The 22,122-nt window shown below is 38.6% G+C and overlaps 1 protein-coding gene across 1 annotated transcript in view; it reads right to left on the reverse strand.

Moving 5' to 3' along the window:
* LOC150080254 (amine oxidase [flavin-containing]-like) overlaps positions 1 to 22,122 on the reverse strand; it is a 173,354-nt gene that overhangs the window by 20,781 nt on the left and 130,451 nt on the right. Inside the window, exon 11 of the mRNA XM_090381580.1 lies at positions 3,316 to 3,427. Coding sequence (XP_090237706.1) covers positions 3,316 to 3,427 — 112 coding nt within the window. The remainder of the gene's footprint in view (positions 1 to 3,315; positions 3,428 to 22,122) is intronic.

Raw genomic sequence — 22,122 nt, forward strand, 5'->3', positions numbered from 1 at the left:
ATCTTTTGTTGTAGAAGTTGATAGCGTAAATAAATTTAAGGCTAAGCTGGACAGATATTTGGAATGAATGTAGGGGTGAAATGGGAGCTTTTTTTTGGCTGATGCTACGTAAGCTTGCTTTCTTGCATCGTGTGCCTCTACTAATGCTAATGTATTGCTTTTCAAAACAGAGAATTTTGACATTTTGCCCCAATCAGGTTTTTAGCTGTAAAAGAGCAAAAATTGTCATAATAATTTGAAATTACAATCACAAACAATAAACATGAATCACTGTGTTCAGTATGATCAATAAGCGGTTTGTAAAAAAAAATCTTTGATAATATGTATATGTAACAGTGTACAAATTCAGAATTTGTAGCCCAGAGAAATAATAAGAAGAATTAGAAAAAATTACGATTTAAATATAACTGTTATTGTTACAGTCAATATGTCAATATATTAGTGCAATAGTTAACAATGGGCCATACATTTCTTTGTGGCAACATCTTACAATGTCTGTTTATATGTCCATATGTATTAACTCGGAACCATAGAAATGCACATGATTATATTTACAATTCATTACTTTTATACTAATTCAATTGTACTAATGATAATAAATACTTATACAACACATTTATTTGGTCTAATCAGTTGATTATGAGATAAATTATCAAAAAATTATAAATATATATATATATATATATATATATATATATATATATATTGGTTAATTGAATAAATTTTGCTGTATTACTGGTTAATTGATTAAATTGTTCGGTTTGGTTGATTTTTCTTTTACTGTTATTTATCTACTATCTATATGGGTATTTAGGTGTATCGGGAACAGGAGAACCAGTTAGCCTGTGCAGTCTAACTTCTTCTTGGGGGTCTGTACATGTAATGGTAAATAATAATAATGATAATAATAAATGAAGTTAATATTTTGTATTTCAAACAAACATCAAATAAACAACAAATAAATCAATGTTAACTAACATTCTTTTACCTGGTCATCTACCCGCTACTTCGTTGGGGGCTTTGAGTAGGTCGATAGCCAGATTAAAGGAATGTTTCATACCTACCCGTTTCTGTTATCCCTTTATCAGTTTTGCCTTTTTAGTGATACTTTTGTACATAATCACTTAATTTTGGATAACTTTAATTAATTGATTTTAGATAATCTTTAATAAATTGATTTTAGATAATCTTTAATAAATTGATTTTAGATAATCTTTGATTAATTAATTTTGGTAAACTTTATTTATATTGATTTTAGATAATATAATTATAATTTTAGAAATATTTTTAATCTTAGAATCGGAATCAGCAAACTGGTATAGGTGATACAAAGCCCAATGGGTGAGTATCTGGATAAGTGAGGAGGTTTTTACTTACAGTCAGTTGTCCTGTGGTGGTCTGTTGGAAAAAGGGGGTTAGTCCCATTCTCTGTTTGTTTCATTGACCGATCGGTTTTTAGTGTGCAGATGTGCCTATTGTTTGTTATGACGTGATATCGATATTGCTGTAGGGCGGTATATTTGCAAGTCATGAGAGGGTTGATTTTTACGTATTGTTGGGGGTGGGGGGGGCTGAGGTTGGGGAAATTCTTCCGCGTTGAAATGATATGTTTTTTGTATATGTTAGAAAATTACGTGGTGATTATTATTGATGATGAGGTTTTGAAGAAAAGGATGTTTTTATGATTTAAGGATGTTGTCCATTTGCATTTTTTCATGAATTTGTATTTACATGATTTTCCATTGTTATTGCTATCCCTTAGACTGGGCCAGTATAGCTTTTCTAAGGCATAACAGCCCATATTGTCCTAGGGGATAGCTATTTACATATATACAGCCTCTTACTAAGTGAATGTTTACCTTGTGTCTCCTTATGCTGTTTAGTTTTTTGTATTTTGCTATATTTCCATACGGGCATTTCTAATTTTTAAAAATTATTATATCGAAAGGGTGGGTTAGTATAGGATGCCGGATTACAGTGCGGTCAGAGGACGAGCCTCTTCTGAGCGCAATAAATCCGGGCCTCAATTTAGGTAGTTTTTATCCTGTTTTTTAATTTGGTTTTTGGCTACTGATGGTTTATAACTGTTTTGTGGTGTTTTCAATTATTCTATATGGGCAGATGTTCGGTTGATTTTTGATGAACATCAAAAAGGGTAGATGACCAGGTAAAAGAATGTTAGTTAACATTGATTTATTTTTTGTTTATTTGATGTTTGTTTGAAATACAAAATATTAACTTCATTTATTATTATCATTATTATTATTATTATTTTCCATTACATGTACAGACCCCCAGGAAGAAGTTAGACTGCACAGGCTAACTGGATCTCCTGTTCCCGATACAGGTAAATACCCATACAGTAGATAGTAGATAAATAGTAGATAAATAACAGTAATAGATAGTGGATAAATAACAGTAAAAGAAATAACAGTAATAGATAGTAGATAAATAACAGTAAAAGAAAAATCGACCAAACTGAAGCAATTTAATCAATTAACCAGTAATATATCAAGCATGTATAATGTCTAATTGCCATATGACAATAGCATTAACGTAGCAAGTGATAAAGAAGCAATAATCAAATAGGCTTAAATAAAATAATAATTAAAAAACATAATATATATATATATAAAGTGGGAAGGAGCAGCAGTGCGTAGCACACACTTCTTGATTAGACCGAGGTTCGAGCCCGTCACCACCAAATACGAAGCATGCGGAAAGGTCAGGGAATGACCACTGCACTGGAGCAATATGGCCTTAGTTGCTAATGCTCCTAAAAACCAAATAACAACAACAACAATATATATAAAAATGTCACATTTTTCCCTATTCACAGAACTCATAAGCCGACCGGGCTAGCCGGATGGGTAAAGTGTCTGCCTGGCAACCCAAAGGTCGCGGGTTTGATTCCCGCCTCGAGCTTGGATCAAAGTACTGCAAAAAACCTTGGGAGGTGCATTATGGCCACAGAAGCCTATGCGCCAACGACTACCAAAAAAAAAAAAAAAGAACTCATTCTTTTTAATCATTAAAATAAAAATGCAAAATTAATAAAAGACTTTTGAAGCAACAGCTTTTGAACAAACTTTTGAAGCAGATAATTTAATCTATCAGTGGATGCTCTTGTGGACAGTGGCGCTGGGTTAAAAGTCGTGATCAGAGGATGCCTAATCTTGCCATTCTCTGCATTACAGGTTTAAGATACATCACTTCTCGAATGAAGACAATAAAGTCTCTCTTACTTGAGTAAGCATTTATTAGCAGAAATTTTCAGAAATGCAAAAAATAGTTTTTCCAAATTTCTGAACTTACATTTAATGCTTCATCCATTTGTAGAACTTTAGCAAAACTTTCAGCAATAAGTTTTTTTCGTTCCTCTCTGGTACAATATGATAAACGTCTCAATTTATCAGCTACCAGAAAGCTAGAATAAAAAATAAATAAATAAAAAAAACCTCTTGAATTTTATTTGATTCTAAAATAAAATTGACCATTAAATAGCATCCAAATATTAAAAATGTAATAAAAACAGCCACTACTTTAATTTTGATGATGTGATGTTACATATAATTAAAAAAGAAACAGCACTATAATCTCAAGCTAGGAAACAGTGCAATAATCTCAAGCTAAGAAACAGTGCTATAATCTCAAGCTAAGAAACAGCGCTCTCAAGCTAAGAAACAGCACTATAATCTCAAGCTAAGAAACAGCACTATAATCTCAAGCTAAGAAACAGCACTATAATCTCAAGCTAAGAAACAGCGCTATAACTCAAGCTAAGAAACAGCGCTATAATCTCAAGCTAAGAAACAGCGCTATAATCTCAAGCTAAGAAACAGCGCTATAATCTCAAGCTAAGAAACAGCGCTATAATCTCAAGCTAAGAAACAGCGCTATAATCTCAAGCTAAGAAACAGAGCTATAATCTCAAGCTAAGAAACAGAGCTATAATCTCAAGCTAAGAAACAGAGCTATAATCTCAAGCTAAGAAACAGTGCTATAATCTCAAGCTAAGAAACAGTGCTATAATCTCAAGCTAAGAAACAGTGCTATAATCTCAAGCTAAGAAACAGTGCTATAATCTCAAGCTAAGAAACAGTGCTATAATCTCAAGCTAAGAAACAGTGCTATAATCTCAAGCTAAGAAACTGCACAATAATCTCAAGCTAAGAAACAGCACAATAATCTCAAGCTAAGAAACAGCGCTATAATCTCAAGCTAAGAAACAGTGATATAATCTCAAGCTAAGAAACAGCACTATAATTATTATTAGCCATATGGTGCAAGGAAGCCTGAGGCTTTTGCTGCATCAGCCAAAAAAAAAAAAATTTCTAATTTCTAAGTTACCCTAAGAAAGAGAGAGAGAAGTAGAAGGGAATCACCAAGGAGGAGAAAAATGATGACATCCAGCTCAGGACCCTGGGTGTGCCAAGCCCATACTCACCAGATGTGAGCCCCTGGGGTTATATTAAGATTGCCAGGGTTGTTAATGACAGAAATCAGGGTATTGCATATGGGAATCAATAATCATAGAATAATATACCAACCAGGTAATACTACACTCAAAACAATGGCAAAAGAAAAAGACCTGTGGACAAAATGTACAATCTGACATAGTTTTCTGAACAGTGTAGTTGACAGGCTGCCAGGGCAGCCCACGGGGCTCTTGTCAATGATATACAGGAAGTTTGGCCGAAAAAACATGGAGATGATGGCCCTATTGTACAAAGCAGCGGCCAGGCCACATCTTAAGTACTTCATACAGGTCTGGAATCTTCATTTTATGAAGGATATGTATCTCTTGAAGCACTGTGATGATACCTGACTGAAGTGCTTAAGGCCTAAATGGATCAAATAAATTAAATATAGAATGGCATCCTAACTCTTGCTTGGATGACAAACACAAGGGGATATATATTTAAATTGAAAAATAATGGATATAATACAGATGTGTAAAAATTTCCTTTTAGCCAGAGAGTGATTGATTGTCGGAACAAACTGCTATCCAGTGTTATAGAGGCGGGTAGTTTAAATAAATTAAAGGATTAGATAAATTATCAGAGGGGGATTAACAGTTGAAGTGAGTAGTGTTTTTTTTTTGATGATGCTTGCTTACTTGCATCATTTGCCACTACTAATACTGACCCCTGTGGTTTTTTGCAGTCCGATTCTAACATGATTAGTTTGTATGTGCAAAACCACGAACTGACTTTCTTTAGACTGTGGAACTATGACATATGCCTTCTCACATCTACAGTAGGGCCCACTCATATGGTGGGTTAGGTTCCAGATCCCCCCCCACCATAAAGCAAAAATCGCTCAAAAGTGGAACATGGTTTTTTTCACTTGCGAATGCACATAAAAGTCTAATAACATGTTTACACTATCATATGCTGCAAACAGACTGAATCACCCACAATAAAATGGCACCCGACACCCTTCTTGGACTTGGCTGCAAAACGCATCATGCTGAAAAACACCGAAAAAGTGTAACAAGTGATGAACTTAATGAATATGGATGTAATCAAAAACTGCCATATTAGCAAAATGGATAAAAGCAGGCCCTACTGTACTAACTTTGCCGACACCATTTTACAATGTGTGTCTGTTGAATTATAGTTTCATCTTGACTAAACAAATTATCCTAAACCAATAACTCACTAACCTTATATGGAAGTAACCAGTATCTCCTCTTTCTTATGCATGGTATACTTGGATTAAAAAAAAAAATAATAATAATAATAAATATTTAGCATTAGTAGAGGCATATGATGCAAGAAAGCAAGCTTATGCAGCATCAGCCAAAATTAAAAAAATAAAAAAAAACCCTTCCCCTTTACCCATCCGTTCATTCGAAATACCTGTCCAGCTGAGCCTTAAATTTATTTGGCTATCAACTTCCACAACAAGGGATGGAAGTCTGTTCCACCAACCAACTACTCGCTGGCTAAATGCAAATTTCCGCACATCTATCCTACATCTGTCTTTCCTCAATTTGAATTTATGCCCTCTCAGGTGATTATTCTGAGCAAGAGGCAGTATCCCATCAGCATTGCGCATGCTCAAACCATTCAAGGCTTTGTACACCTCTATCAGATCACCTCTCCGGTGCCTAGTCTCCAGCCACTGTAATTTGCAAAACTTAAGCCTTTCTTCGTAAGAGCAACCCTTCGTTCCGTCCACTAACCTTGTTGCCCTTCTCTGTACTTGTTCCAGCAGCTCTACATCCTTCTTGAAATGAGGCCTCCAGACCTGTATACAGTACTCAAGGTGTGGCCTGACTATTGCCTTATACAAGGGAATAATCACCTCCCTATCCCTGCTAGAAAAATTCCTGTATATCATTGATAAGACACCATGAGCTACTCTTGCAGCCCGTCTGCACTGCTTAGAGAACTTCATATCTGCCTGCACAATTACCCCCAGGTCCTTTTCATTCTCTACCACTGTCAGCGTAGTACCACAGAGTTGATACGTTGCTCTGGGGTTGCTGTTTCCCATATGTAGTACTTTACATTTGTCAATGTTAAACTTCATTTGCCACCTCTCAGCCCATCTGCTCAACCTTTCCAGATCCTGTTGCAGCAGAATAGCATCATTAGTGTCCTTAACAACCCTGCCAACCTTTGTATCATCTGCAAAATTGGACATTAAGCTTGATATACCATCATCAATATTATTTATAAATACGGAAAACAACAATGACCCAACACTGAACCCTGAGGGACTCCACTAATAACATTAGTCCACGATGAGCAGTGTCAATTAATTACCACTGTCTGTCTTCTGCCACTCAACCACCCCTTTACCCATAGCAACAATTTGCCACCAATGCCACAATGCTCCAATTTGTGCAGCAGTCTTCCATGTGCAACAGTATCGAAAGCCTTTCTAAGATCCAAATATATATAATATCAAAGTTATTCCCTGCATCCAATTCTTTTGTGACTACATCATAGTATCCAATCAAACTGGTCAGGCAAGACCTTCCCTTAACAAAACAATGCTGTGTCTGAGCTATAACTGAATTCTTGTCAAGATGATCCTGCAGTGCTTCTTTAACCAGTGCTTCCATTAATTTTCTTGGAACAGAAGTTAAACTCACAGGTCTATAATTACTTTTGTCAGCCTTTGTCCTCCTTTGTGAATTGGGGTTACATTTGCACATCTCCAGTCTGTGGGTACCTCCCCTGAGTCCAAGGAAGGTCTCATAATTATGGCTAATGGATTGCTTACTTCCTTTGCTGCCTCCTTTAATATAACTGGATAGATCCCATCCATCCCAGGTGCCTTTCTTGTATTTATCTTCAACAATTTCAACTCCACTTTACTCTCAATTATTACAAGGTCATCAAGCTCACTGCCAGTGTTTACTTCATCTATGGCATTCTCCTTCCTGAATAACTCCTAGATGCAAAATATTGATTCAGTTTGTTAGCTACCTGAGCAGGATCATGAACAGTTGAACCATAGATATCAAGTGGACCAATCTGATTCATCCCCTTCCTTCTAGAGTTTACATAAGTAAAGAACTCTTTGCTGTTTTTCTTTGCATCCCTTGCCAAAGATTTCTCGTAATCTGCCTTCACCTGCCTAACCTCCTTTGTAACTTGGTTACAGATCAACTTATATCTATCATAGGCTTCTGTGTCACATGTTAATTTATATGTATCCCCATGCATTTTTCTTCTCTGCCATATGTCTCATTAGTTCATCTGACATTCATTTAGGCCTGAACCTTGAACAATATTTCTTAGTTGGTATGTAAAGCCTAGTAGCTTCCAAGATAAGTTCTTTGAATGCTTCCCATTTTTAGTTTGCTGTTGGTAACGTCATCAGGTGGTCCCACTGTATAGAATTTAAATACTGTCTCAGACCATCATAGTCGCCTTTATGAAAGCAATAAAGCAAAAAAACCCTTCCCTTTACCCCTGATGGTAGTTACCTCCTTGAGTAAATCCAACTTCAGCACACTGTGATCACTGCCACGCAGTGGTTCCTGTATCTGCTGATTCTTAATGCATGAAGAATCACTACTGATAATCAAATCAAGAGTATTACTCCCTCTAGTTGCCTCCCGCACATGCTGATTTAGAAAACAATCATACAATAAATCCACAAAAGACTTGCTAGTGTATGATTGACCAACCCACAAATTCCAGTCAATATCTGGGAAATTAAAATCCCCCATTATAAGACTCTCTGATTTACTGGCCCACTCATTTTCCCTGTACAGTTTTTATTATACTCATCAGAGTCATTAGGCCTATAGCACACTCCTACTCTCAATTTTGATCTCCCAATGCTTATGTCACACAAAACTGACTCAACACTGCACTGTCCAGCGATGTCGACTGACTTCACTTCCTTGGATTTTATGTGTTTCTTAACTAATAGCATAACCCCTCCTCCCTTCCTATCCTGTCTATCCTTTCTGTAGACGTTGTACTCCCCAAATTCCAGTTCTGCATTACTTATATCTGTGTGACACCACGTCTCTGATATCCCAACAATATCCGCCTTTGATGCTTTGAGCAATACCTCAAATTCATCAAATTTATTTACCAAACTCCTAGCATTGGTGTACACGCAAGTATACATGCACCTGTTCTTTTTCTTAGCTACCCTAACATAACCCATGTGTTTACTTGTACCCTAATGACTCCCAGCAGTCTCTGAAATATCCTGCATCTTGTTTTTCAGGCTTCTGATCTTTCCAATAGAAGCAGTGCAAGAATCACTTTCACCTCTGCCAGTGGCTACTGTTAATCTATTAGTCCTTGTATCCCCCCAATCTAGCAGTTTTCTGACCCACCTAACACTGCCTCGATAGCATCAGCAAACATTCTTGCACCCTTTTTTATTTAAGTGTATCCCATCCCTGTAGAAGAAGTCTCTCCTGTTAACAAGCACAGACCAGGCTGAAAAAATTTCTACCCCTTGAGCCTTGCACAATCTTTCCAGGGCCGAATTGATCGACAGGGCTCTCATCATATACTCCCTCCTATTGTGTCTGGGCAGAATTGCAGACACTTTCAAATTCAACCCTAATTCACTGCATTTTTTCAACATTGACCTGTACTTGTTAAATAATTCTGCCGGTCTCCTACTCTTAATATCATTAGTGCCAACGTGTACAACTATTAGCATTAGCATTAGTAGAGGCATTTGATGCAAGAAAGCAAGCTTATGCAGCATCAGCCAAAAAAAAAAAAAACCCACTTCCACTTCACCCCTCTGTTCGTTCAAAATACCTGTCCAGCTGAGCCTTAAACTTATTTAGGCTATCAACCTCCACCACAGGGGATAGCAGTCTGTTCCACCAACCAACCACCCGCTGGCTAAAGGCAAATTTCCGCACGTCTATCCTACATCTGTCTTTCCTCAATTTGAATTTATGCCCTCTCAGGTGATTTTTCTGAGCTAGAGGAAGAATCCCATCAGCATTGAGCATGCTTAAACCATTCAAGGCTTTATACACCTCTATCAGATCACCTCGCTGGTGCCTAGTCTCCAGACACTGTAATTTGCAAAACTTAAGCCTTTCTTCGTAAGAGCACCCCTTTGTTCCATTCACTAATCTTGTTGCCCTTCTCTGTACTCGTTCCAGCAGCTCTACATCCTTCTTGAAATGAGGCCTCCAGACCTGTATACAGTACTCTAGGTGTGGCCTGACCATTGCCTTATACAATGGAATAATCACCTCCTTATCCCTGCTGGAAAAATTCCTGTATATCATTGACAATACTCCATGAGCTACTCTTGCAGCCCGTCTGCACTGCTCAGAGAACTTCATATCTGCCTGCACAATCACCTCCAAGTCCCTTTCATTCTCTACCACTGTCAGTGTAGTACCACAGAGTTGATACGTTGCTCTGGGGTTGCTTTTTCCCATGTGTAGTACTTTACATTTGTCAATGTTAAACTTCATTTGCCACCTCTCAGCCCATCTGCTCAACCTTTCCAGATCCTGTTGCAGCAGCATAGTGTCAGTAGTGTCCTTGACAACCCTGCCAACCTTTGTATCATCTGCAAACTTGGACATTAAGCTTGATATACCATCATCAATATCATTTATAAATACAGAAAACAATAATGGACCCAACACTGAGCCCTGAGGGACTCCACTAATAACATTAGTCCACGATGAGCAGTGTCCATTGATTACCACTCTCTGTCTTCTCCCCCTCAACCACCCCTTTATCCATAGCAGCAATTTGCCTCCAATGTCACACTGCTCCAATTTGTGCAGCAATCTTCCATGTGCAACAGTATCAAAAGCCTTTCTAAGATCCAAGTATATAATATCAAAGTTATTCCCTGCATCCAGTTCTTTTGTGACTGCATCATAGTATCCAATCAAGTTGGTCAGGCAAGACTTCCCCTTAACAAAACCATGCTGTGTCTGAGCTATAACTGAAGTCTTGTCTAAATGATCCTGCAGTGCTTCTTTAACCAGTGCCTCCATTAATTTTCCTGGAACAGAAGTTAAGCTCACAGGTCTATAATTACTTGTGTCAGCCTTTGATCCTCCTTTGTGAATTGGGGTCACATTTGCACATTTCCAGTCTATGGGTACCTCCTCTGAGTCCAAGGAAGCTCTCATAATTATGGCTAAGGGTTTGCTTACTTCCTTTGCTGCCTCCTTTAATATAACTGGATAGATCCCATCCACCCCGGGTGCCTTTCTTGTGTTTATCTTCAACAGTTTCTCCTCCACTTTACTCCCAGTTATTTCAAGATTCTGTAGCTTACTGCTAGAGTTGAATACACCTCTGGCATTCCCCTCGCTGAATAACTCCTCATGTGTGAATGTCGATGCAAAATATTCATTTAGTTTGTTAGCTACCTGAGCAGGATCATCAACAGTTGACCCATCAATATCAAGTGGACCAATCTGATTCATCCCCTTCCTTCTAGAGTTTACATAAGTAAAGAACTCTTTGCTGTTTTTCTTTGCATCCCTTGCCAAGGATTTCTCGTAATCTGCCTTCGCCTGCCTAACCTCCTTTGTAACTTGGTTGCATATCAACTTGTATCTATCATAGGCTTCTGTGTCATGTGTTAATTTGTAAGTATCCCATGCATTTTTCTTCTCTGCCATATGCCTCATTAGTTCATCTGACATCCATTTTGGCCTAAACCTTGAACAATATTTCTTAGTTGGTATGTAAAGCCTAGTAGCTTCCAAGATAAGATCTTTGAATGCTTCCCATTTTGAATTTGCTGTTGGTAACATCATCAGTTGGTCCCACAGTTGGTAACTATATCACCTTTTGTGCCCTTAAAAGATGATATCCGCTCTACAACGTCATCAACCTTTGCCCCTGGCAGACATACCCTGGTCCTGTTCCACCTATCCTTTTTACAAAGCATGTTCCCCATTTCCCTGACAATAGAGTCACCGACAACTACTAGTTCCTTTGGGACCAGCGCATTCTGCCTTGGGGGCTGCCACTGTGTTGCACGATGCCCAACTGCAAGCTCTGGCATTGGTGTTGGAAGCTGAGAGCTTGATGGGCCCCTTACCTTTAATCCATCGAGGGCATCCACCCTCTCCTTCAAGCTGTCATATAGGCCCATAACAATGCTGAGTTGTCGCCTGATTTCCTTACACTCCTTGCATCGCGCACATACAAAGACATCCCCTGTGGCAGTATCATGTCCCGTACCTGACTGCTCCACAAATATCAAGCAAATAGTGCATTTTAAAAGGCTGTGATTCAGAGGGCAACTGCCCCCCTCAGCTCTCCCCTGACCCACAGCACTTCCATTAGCTTGAGCCTTTTGCTTTGCTGCTCTGGTCTCAGTCATGATTTCGATTTAATTTCAATAAAATTTCAATTCAGTACAAAATTAAAACCCTAAACTTGTATAATACACTTATAATGCTATATTTATGTTTCAGTATCGAGTGTTATCTACGAAATCCCTTTATATAACTTCCGTATCAAGTTAAGTATTAATTATTTATTTTTGATAATTATTTACGTTACGTAATATAAATCGTTATATGTGGAAGTTGATAGCCTAAATTTATTTAGGCTATCAACTTCCACAACAAGGGATGGAAGTCTGTTCCACCAACCAACTACCTGCTGGCTAAAGACAAATTTCCGGACATCTATCCTACATCTGTCTTTCCTCAATTTGAATTTATGCCCTCTCAGGTGATTATTCTGAGCAAGAGGCAGAATCCCATCAGCATTGAGCATGCCCAAACCATTCAAGGCTTTATACACCTCTATCAGATCGCCTCGTCGGTGCCTAGTCTCCAGACACTGTAATTTGCAAAACTTAAGCCTTTCTTCTTAAGAGCAACCCTTTGTTCCATTCACTAACCTTGTTGCCCTTCTATGTACTTGTTCCAGCAGCTCTACATTCTTCTTGAAATGAGGCCTCCAGACCTGTACACAGTACTCAAGGTGTGGCCTGACCATTGCCTTATACAAGGGAATAATCACCTCCTTATCCCTGATAGAAAAATCCCTGTATATCATTGATAAGACACCATGAGCTAATCTTGCAGCCCGTCTGCACTGCTCAGAGAACTTCATATCTGCCTGCACAATTACCCCCAGGTCCTTTTCATTTTCTACCACTGTCAGTGTAGTACCACAGAGTTGATACGTTGCTCTGGGGTTGCTGTTTCCCCATATATAGTACTTTACATTTGTCAATGTTAAAATTCATTTGCCATCTCTCAACCCATCTGCTCAACCTTTCCAGATCCTGTTGCAGCAGCATAGCATCATTAGTGTCCTTAACAACCCTGCCACCTTTTGTATCGTCTGCACACTTGAACATTAAGCTTGATATACAATCATCAACATTATTTATAAATACAGAAAACAATAATGGACCCAACACTGAACCCTGAGGGACTCCACTAATAATATTAGTCCACGATTAGCAGTGTCCATTGATTACCACCCTCTGTATTCTCCCCCTCAACCACCCCTTTATCCATTGCAGCAATTTGCCTCTAATGCCACACTGCTCCAATTTGTGCAGCAATTTTTTTTTTTTAATAATCTTCCAATATCACTTCACATCATTCAGGTTTATTCACCAACGACATCATACAAGGATGAAGAATACCAAGATTTCCTGAAAGATCTCAAATACATCCTAAACTAGGCTAAAAGAAAAGGAATCAATGTAGTTATGGGAGATTTCAATGCCAAAGTTGGAACAGGCAGGGTTGGCAACACTGTTGGCCTTTTCTGACTGGGAACAAGAAATGAAAGGGGTGATGCACTGGTGGACTTTTGACAAGGGAATGAAATGGTCATTGTGAATACCTGGTTCAAGCTACCACCATGAAGATTATACAAATCGAAGGCTCCCAATGATGCCCAATCAAAGAGTAATCGAAATCAGATCAACTACATCAGTACGAATCAAAGATTCCAAAACATAATCAAAAGTGTCAAAACCTATCCTGGAGCTGATATAGGCTCAGACCATTGCCCACTAATAGGGAAGCTGATTATAAAATTAAAGCCAATCAACAGTGAGGAATAAAAGAAAGGCTGGGACAGAGAAACACTTAGCCAGCTTGCATATGGGAGAAATTTCGCAAGTACAACTGAATAGGGAATGGAGAATAGTAATTTTGATCTACTAGATGGAGACCCAGAAACTGAGTTGTTTGTTATTTGGTTTTTAGGAGCATTAGCAACTAAGGCCATATTGCTCCGGGAATATGCGGTGGTCATTCCCTGACCTTTCCACATCCTCTGTATTTGGTGGTGATGGGCTCGAACCCCAGTCTAATCAAGAAGCGTGTGCTACACACTGCTGCTCCTTCCCACCTGGCTACAGAGGCGCCTAGAATCTGAGTGGACCTAGTTCAAGAAGATAATGACATGTGCTGCAAATGCAATTTTTGGATGGGCTCCAAGGAAAGCCAAATAGCAATGGATGACAAGGGAGATACTAGAGCTAATGGGGTGCAGGAAAAACTTTAAGAACAAAGATGAAGGAAAATATAATATGTATGACAGTTTGATTAGGAAGGAAATAAGGAAGGAAACAGATATTGGATAGAGAAGATAAGAGATGTGAAAGAATTGAATATCTGCAAAATGAGCCTAAGGAACATCTAGTCCACAAAGAAGTGAAGGAACTATGCAACATCAGGAAAAATCATGCAAGGGGACACTTTTAAGATAAAAACAACAGGGAAATTGTGGATAAGCAACAAAAAAAAGAGGACAGATGGCAAGAATATCTGAGGGAACTATACTGCGACAAGGACAGACAACTAAGAAACAACACCAAAACAAATTAGCATTAGTAGAGCTGGCATACAATGCAAGAAAGCAAGCTTGCAGAGCATCAGACAAAAAAAAAAAAAAAAAAAAAAGACACTTTCCCTCATCCATTAATTGCAAATGTTTGTCTGGTTTTGGTTTGTAAACTGAGCAAGAATAAGAATCCTATCAGCATTAAGCCTGCTCGATCCATTCAAGTCTTTATACACCTCAATCAGATCGCCTTGCAGGTGCCCAGTCTCCACCCACTGCAATTTACAGAACTTAAGCCTTTCTTTGTAAAAGCACCCTCTGTTCCCCTCACCAGTCTTGTTACCCTTCTCTATACTCGTTCTAGATCTACATCCTTCCTAAAATGAGGCTGCTAGACCTTTTAGCATTAGCATTAGTTGAGGCATATGATGCAAGAAAGCAAGCTTATACAGCATCAGCCAAAAAAAAAAAAAAAAATCCCTTCCCATTTCGCCCATGACCTCTATACAGTATCCAAGGTGTGGCTCGACCACTGCCCTATACAAAGGAATAATCACCTCTCTACCTCTGCCCACAAAATTCCTATATATCACTGACAAAACCCCACGACCTACTCCGGCAGCCTGCCTCCACTGCTAAGAATACTTCATCTCTGACTGCATAATTATCCCCAGGTATCTCTCACTCTCCACTGCCCCAAGAGCAACAACACCCAGCTGGTATGTCACCATGGAGTTACTGCTAGCCATTTGCAACACTTTACATTTGTCAATATTAAACTTCAGTTGCCACTTCTCAGCTCACCTGACCAACTTTTTCAGATCCGGTTGCTACAACATAATGTCATTACTGAGGCGAGCTGCGAACAAATTTATATAAATTTGTTCGCAGCTTGAGGCTCTAGCCCTAAATGCGCCTTAGTCTAAATACATCATACACCATCAGGCATCTCTCATATTGTGGAGTTATACTTCATAACTGTTTTTGCCATCATTGCATCACTTGGGTACCTACCCACTCACTGACGAAGGGCCAAATAGCCCTGAAACAGTGCTGTCTGGGTGGTGGTACCTATCTGAGAATAAGTAACACTAGTCTTCTCCTTAGGTGAAGCGTTACTTATTCGAAGTAGTGCAATATCATGGCAACTCGTTGTGAAGGCATTCACAATATGAGATATAACCTAAAACGATGCCACCTTAAAAATTTTCTGTTTATTCAGAAATGGCTGTGTATTATGATGCTAAGCACTTTATATACAATGTCATTACTGTTATTAACAAACCTGTCAACCTTTGTATCATCTGCAAATTTAGACATTAAGCGGGATATACCTTCATCAATATCATTGATAAATACAGTGAAACTTCTCCTAATGGACACCTCTCTTTAACGGACATCTCTCTACAGCAGACATTTTCAAATTCCCCAACTCTCCTTTATTGGTTTTAACGTGTTTTCAGCTTCTGTCTAGCAGACATTCTCTGTAACGGACGCGGACAGGCAATCTGCACTGTTTCGTTTAGATTAGCACTTAATTTGATCTCCCCATAATGGACTGCGGGAGAGCTCACGGCCCTTTTTCTAGGAACTTTTCTTCCACGTATTGCCTCAATCATGTGTTTATTTTCTACTTCCGATTCTCTGAATTTAATCAAGGTTTACGTCGTGGTTTTAAACCCTTTTTCAAGAATTTTAAGGCACGTGTAAAACTTCTGATGAATTCGGTGTGTGCAGGGGGGGGGGGAATTTGGTCGGCTTTTCATCTTTTGAGTTTCAGTTTTCAGTTTTGTTCAGTGTCGTGTGAAGTGCACAATGTCTTCTCGTAAACATCATAAAAGATAAAGTCGAACTCATTAATGCGTATGATCGGCAAAAAAATAGTGTTCGCAATCTCACTGCAAAATTCAAACATCCTAAAGGGAAAAAAATGAACTGCTCAAACAATTTTGGCAACACGGAAATGATCAGGTTCAAAAATCATTCCCGAAAACTGTTGGACTTCAAATTGGCAATGTTATTTATGAGCGGTTTTGTCGCGCACATGCTAAAAAAATTCCCATTAATGGGCCTATTATTAGGGAAAAGGCTTTGGAGGTTGCGAAATCTATGGGAGTAAATGAGTTCAAAACTCTGCATAAAATTTCTTGGAAAACCGTAAGTGGTGAAGGTGGATCTGTTGATACTGGGGTTGTAACAGAGTGGACCATTAAATTGGAAGATTTATGTCGTGATTTTGAAGCTAAGGATATTTACAACTGTGATGAAACAGGGTTGTTTTTTAAAGCTCTTCCTCAAAAAACAATGAGTCTAAAAAACGAAAAGTGCCAGGGCGGAAAAATTTCTAAGGAACGCTTGACTGTACTGTGTACAGTATTGTGTACAAATATGCTGGGAGACTTTGAACAACGTCTTGTTATAGGAAAACCACAAAATCCTCGTTGTTTCAAGGGCATAAAGTTGAATCTTTTGAATGTTGACTGGAAGTCTAATAAAAAAGTGTGGATGACACGAGATATCACGAGCGAATGGATAAGTCACTTTAACCAAAACATGATTCGTCAAAACAGAAAAAATATTCTTTTCATAGGTAATGCTGCATCTCACCCACACATTGAATTGTCCAACGTTCAAATTGTTTGTCTGCCACCAAACACATCTGCAGAGTATCAGCTTTTGGATCAAGAGATAATAAAAAATTTTAAACTTCACTACAGAAAACGTGTTTTAAGACATCTCATTGCAAACATGAACGATGTAACATGTGCGAGTGACCTTGCAAAGAAAATCAGCATCCTAGATGCGATTCAATGGACTTCCTCTTCAATAAACACAATTAGAAAACAAACTGTCGTGAACTATTTTGTAAAGTCTGGCTTCTCAAACGCAAAAATTGAAGTTGTGAACAGCAATGTGGAGCACCAAGAAGAACAAGAACTTCAACATCTATTGATAACGTACGATACTTCAGCTACAAGTGACCCTGGCTACAAAGATATAGACTCGAACCTCACTACAAAAGATAGTGCTCTAGATATCAACAACATTATCATCGATAATTTTTAAAAAGTAGTTCCTCATGAGGATGAAGAAATGGAAGGAGGTCATTCTGTCGAAGAACATATTAACGCGAACCACCGATGAAAATAGAAGCACGCGTACAAATCAATCGTTTAAAAATGTTTTTCGCCGCTGAAGAAGATACTGAAGGACTTTCAATGGTTTCTTCACTCCAAACAAATGTTGAAAACAAAATTATCAGCCTGAAGAAGGTGCAGAAGAAAATAAGTGATTACTGTATGTATTTTTCTTAAGATAAAGTCATAATATGCATAGCACAATTGTATGTATATTATTTACAAAAATATTTTGCAAAATCTGTATATAATTTAATTTTACATTAAACGTTTAACGATTTTTCTTTATCTCTTGTGTATATAATTGTATATTATTTACAAAAATATTGTTCAAAATCTGTATATATTTTAATTTGATTTTACATTAAACGTTTAATGATTTTTCTTTCTTTCTTTTTTTTTGTTCCCTCAGACTTCTTGTTAGTGGACACTTCTCTCTAACGGACAAATTTTCATTCCCCATGGCTGTCCGTTAAAGGGAAGTTTCACTGTATACAAAACAACAATGGGCCCAACACTGAACCCTGAGGGACATCACAAATAACGTTAGTCCACTAAGAGCTGTGTCAATTGATTACCATTCTCTGTCTTCTCCCACTAACCTATCCTTTTATCCACTGTAGCAACTTGCCCTTAATGCCATACTGCTCCAATTTGTACAGTAGTCTTCCATATGCAATGGTATGAAATGCTTTCCTGAAATCTGTGTTTATGATATCTAAATTATTTTTTGCATCCAGCTCCTTTGTGACCATGTCATAGTATCTAATCAAATAGGTCAGACATGATTTCCCCTTAACAAACCCATGCTGTGTCTGAATTATTACTGCAGTCTTAGCATTAGCATATGATGCAAGGAAGCAAGCTTATGCAGCATCAGCCAAAAAAAAAACAAAAAAACTTCCACTTCATCCCTCCATTCGTTCGAAATACCTGTCCAGCTGAGACTTAAATGTATTTAAGATATCAACTTCCATAACAAGGGATGGAAGTCTGTTCCACCAACCAAATACCCGCTGGCTAAAGGCAAACTTCTGCACATCTATCCTACATCTGTCTTTCCTCAATTTGAATTTATTTCCTCTCAGTTGATTATTCTGAGCAAGAGGCAGAATTCCGTCAGCATTGAGCATGCTCAAACCATTCAAGGCTTTATACACTTCTATCAGATCACCTCGCAAGTGCCTAGACTCCAGACACTGTAATTTGCAAAACTTAAGCCTTTCTTCGTAAGAGCAACCCATTGTTCCATTCACTAAACTTGTTGTCCTTCTCTGTACTCGTTCCAGCAGCTCTACATCCTTCTTGAAATGAGGCCTCCAGACCTGTATACAGTACTCAAGGTGTGGCCTGACCATTGCCTTATACAAGGGAATAATCACCTCCATATCCCTTCTAGAAAAATTCCTGTATATCATTGATAAGACACCATGAGCTACTCTTGCAGCCCATCTGCACTACTCAGAGAACTTCATATCTGCCTGCACAATTACCTCCAGGTCCTTTTCATTCTCTACCACTGTCAGTGTAGTACCACAGAGTTGATACATTGCTGTGGGGTTGCTGTTTCCCATATGTAGTACTTTACATTTGTCAATGTTAAACTTCATTTGCCACCTCTCAGCCCATCTGCTCAACTTTTCCAGATCCTGTTGCAGCAGCATAGCGTCAGTAGGGTCCTTAACAACCCTGCCAACCTTTGTATCGTCTGCAAACTTGGACATTAAGCTTGATATACCATCATCAATATTATTTATAAATACAGAAAACAATAATGGACCCAACACTGAACCCTCAGGGACTCCACTAATAACATTAGTCTGCGATGAAATGTGTCCATTGATTACCACTCTCTGTCTTCTCCCCCTCAACCACCCCTTTACCCATAGCAACAATTTGCCACCAATGCCACACTGCTCCAATTTGTGCAGCAGTCTTCCATGTGCAACAGTATCAAAAGCCCTTCTAAGATCCAAATATATAATATCAAAGTTATTCCCTGCATCCAATTCTTTTGTGTCTACATCATAGTATCCAATCAAATTGGTCAGGCAAGACCTTCCCTTAACAAAACCATGCTTTGTCTGATCTATAACTGAATTCTTCTCAAGATGATCCTGCAGTGCTTCTTTAACCAGTGCTTCCATTAATTTTCCTGGAACAGAAGTTAAACTCACAGGTCTATATTTACTTGTGTCAGCCTTTGATCCTCCTTTGTGAATTGGGGTTACATTTGCACATCTCCAGTCTGTGGGTACCTCCCCTGAGTCCAAGGAAGCTCTCATAATTATGGCTAAGGGTTTGCTTACTTCCTTTGCTGCCTCCTTTAATATAACTGGATAGGTCCCATCCACACCAGGTGCCTTTCTTGTATTTATCTTCAACAATTTCAACTCCACTTTACTCTCACTTATTTTAAAATCATCTAGATCACTGCCAGTGTTTACTTCATCTATGGCATTCCCCTTCCTGAATAAATCCTCATGTGTGAATGTAGATGCAAACTATTCATTTAGTTTGTTAGCTACCTGAGCAGGATCATCAACAGTTGAACCATCAATATCAAGTGGACCAATCTGATTCATCCACTTCCTTCTAGAGTTTACGTAAGTAAAGAACTGCTTGTTGTTTTTCTTTGCATCCCTTGCCAAAGATTTCTCGTAATCTGCTTTCGCCTGCCTAACCTCCTTTGTAACTTGGTTACAGATCAACTTATATCTATCATAGGCTTCTGTGTCACATGTTAATTTATATGTATCCCCATGCATTTTTCTTCTCTGCCATATGTCTTATTAGTTCATCTGACATTCATTTAGGCCTGAACCTTGAACAATATTTCTTAGTTGGTATGTAAAGCCTAGTAACTTCCAAGATAAGTTCTTTGAATGCTTCCCATTTTTAGTTTGCTGTTGGTAACATCATCAGTTGGTCCCACTGTATAGCATTTAAATACTGTCTCAGACCATCATAGTCGCCTTTACGAAAGCAATAAAGCAAAAAAACCCTTCCCTTTACCCCTGATGGTAGTTACCTCTTTGAGTAAATCCCACTTCAGCACACTGTGATCACTGCCACCTAGTGGTTCCTGCATCTGCAGATTCTTAATGCATGAAGAATCACTACTGATGATCAAATCAAGAGTATTACTCCCTCTAGTTGCCTCCCGCACATGCTGATTTAGAAAACAATCATACAATAAATCCACAAAAGCCTTGCTAGTGTGTGAGTGAGCAACCCACAAATTCTAGTCAATATCTGGGAAATTAAAATCCCCCATTATAAGACTCTCTGATTTACTGGCCCACTCTATTTCCCTGACACAATTTCTTATTATAACCATCAGAGTCATTAGGCCTATAGCACACTCCTACTCTCAATTTTTATCTCCCAATGCTTATGTCACACCAAACTGACTCGACACTGCACTGTCCAGCGATGTCGACTGGCTTCACTTCCTTGGATTTTATGTGTTTCTTAACTAATAGCATAACCCCTCCTCCCTTCCTATCCTGTCTGTAGACGTTGTACTTCCCAAATTCCAGTTCTGCATTCCTTATATCTGTGTGACACCACGTCTCTGATATCCCAACAGTATCCGCCTTTGATGCTTTGAGTAATACCTCAAATTCATCAAATTTATTTACCAAACTCCTAGCATTGATGTACACGCAAGTATACATGCACCTGTTCTTTTTCTTAGTTACCCTAACACAACCCATGTGTTTACTTGTACCGCAATGATTCCCAGCAGTCTGAAATATCCTGCATCTTGTTTTCCAGGCTTCTGCTCATTCCAATAGAAACAGTGGAAGAATCACTTTCACCTCTGCCAGTGGCTACTGTTAATCTATTAGTCCTTATATCCACACAAGCTAGCAGTTTTCCGACCTACCTGACACACTTCCTCGATAGCATCAGCAAATATTCTTGCACCCTTTCTATTTAAGTGTATCCCATCCCTATAGAAGCAGTCCCTTCTGTTGACAAGTACAGACCAGTCTGAAAAAATTCTACCCCTTGAGCTTTGCACAATCTTTCCAGGGCCGAATTGATCAACAGGGCTCTCATCACATACTCCCTCCTATCGTGTCTGGGCAGAATTGCAGGCATTTTCAAATTCAACCATAATTCACGGCTTTTTTTCAAGAGTGACCTGTACTTGTTAAGTAATTCTGCCGGTCTCCTACTCTTAATATCATTAGTGCCAACGTGTACAACTATATCACCTTTTGTGCCCTTAAAAGATGATATCCGCTCTTCAACGTCAACAACCTTTGCCCCTAGCAGACATACCCTGGTCTTGTTCCACCTATCCTTTTTACAAGGCATGTTTCCTATTTCCCTGACAATAGAGTCACCAACAACTACTCAAGCTATGAAACAGCACTATAATCTCAAACTAAAAAACAGCACAATAATCTCAAGCTAAAAAACAGCACAATCTCACGCTAAGAAACAGCACAATAATCTCAAGCTAAGAAACAGCACAATAATCTCAAGCTAAGAAACAGCACAATAATCTCAAGCTAAGAAACAGCACTATAATCTCAAGCTAAGAAAGAGCACTATAATCTCAAGCTAAGAAAGAGCACTATAATCTCAAGCTAAGAAACAGGGGAATAATAATTTGGTCCTTGAGGTTGTCAGACATTCTTTCAGATATGCCAGACAAGCTGCACTTGCTACCTGGGAGTCTAAAACGCTAATGGAACTGATATTCGGGTGACACT

The sequence above is a fragment of the Mastigoproctus giganteus genome, chromosome 9 (assembly GCF_048544385.1).
Source record: "Mastigoproctus giganteus isolate SK-2022 chromosome 9, ASM4854438v1, whole genome shotgun sequence".
Classification (NCBI taxonomy): domain Eukaryota; kingdom Metazoa; phylum Arthropoda; class Arachnida; order Uropygi; family Thelyphonidae; genus Mastigoproctus; species Mastigoproctus giganteus.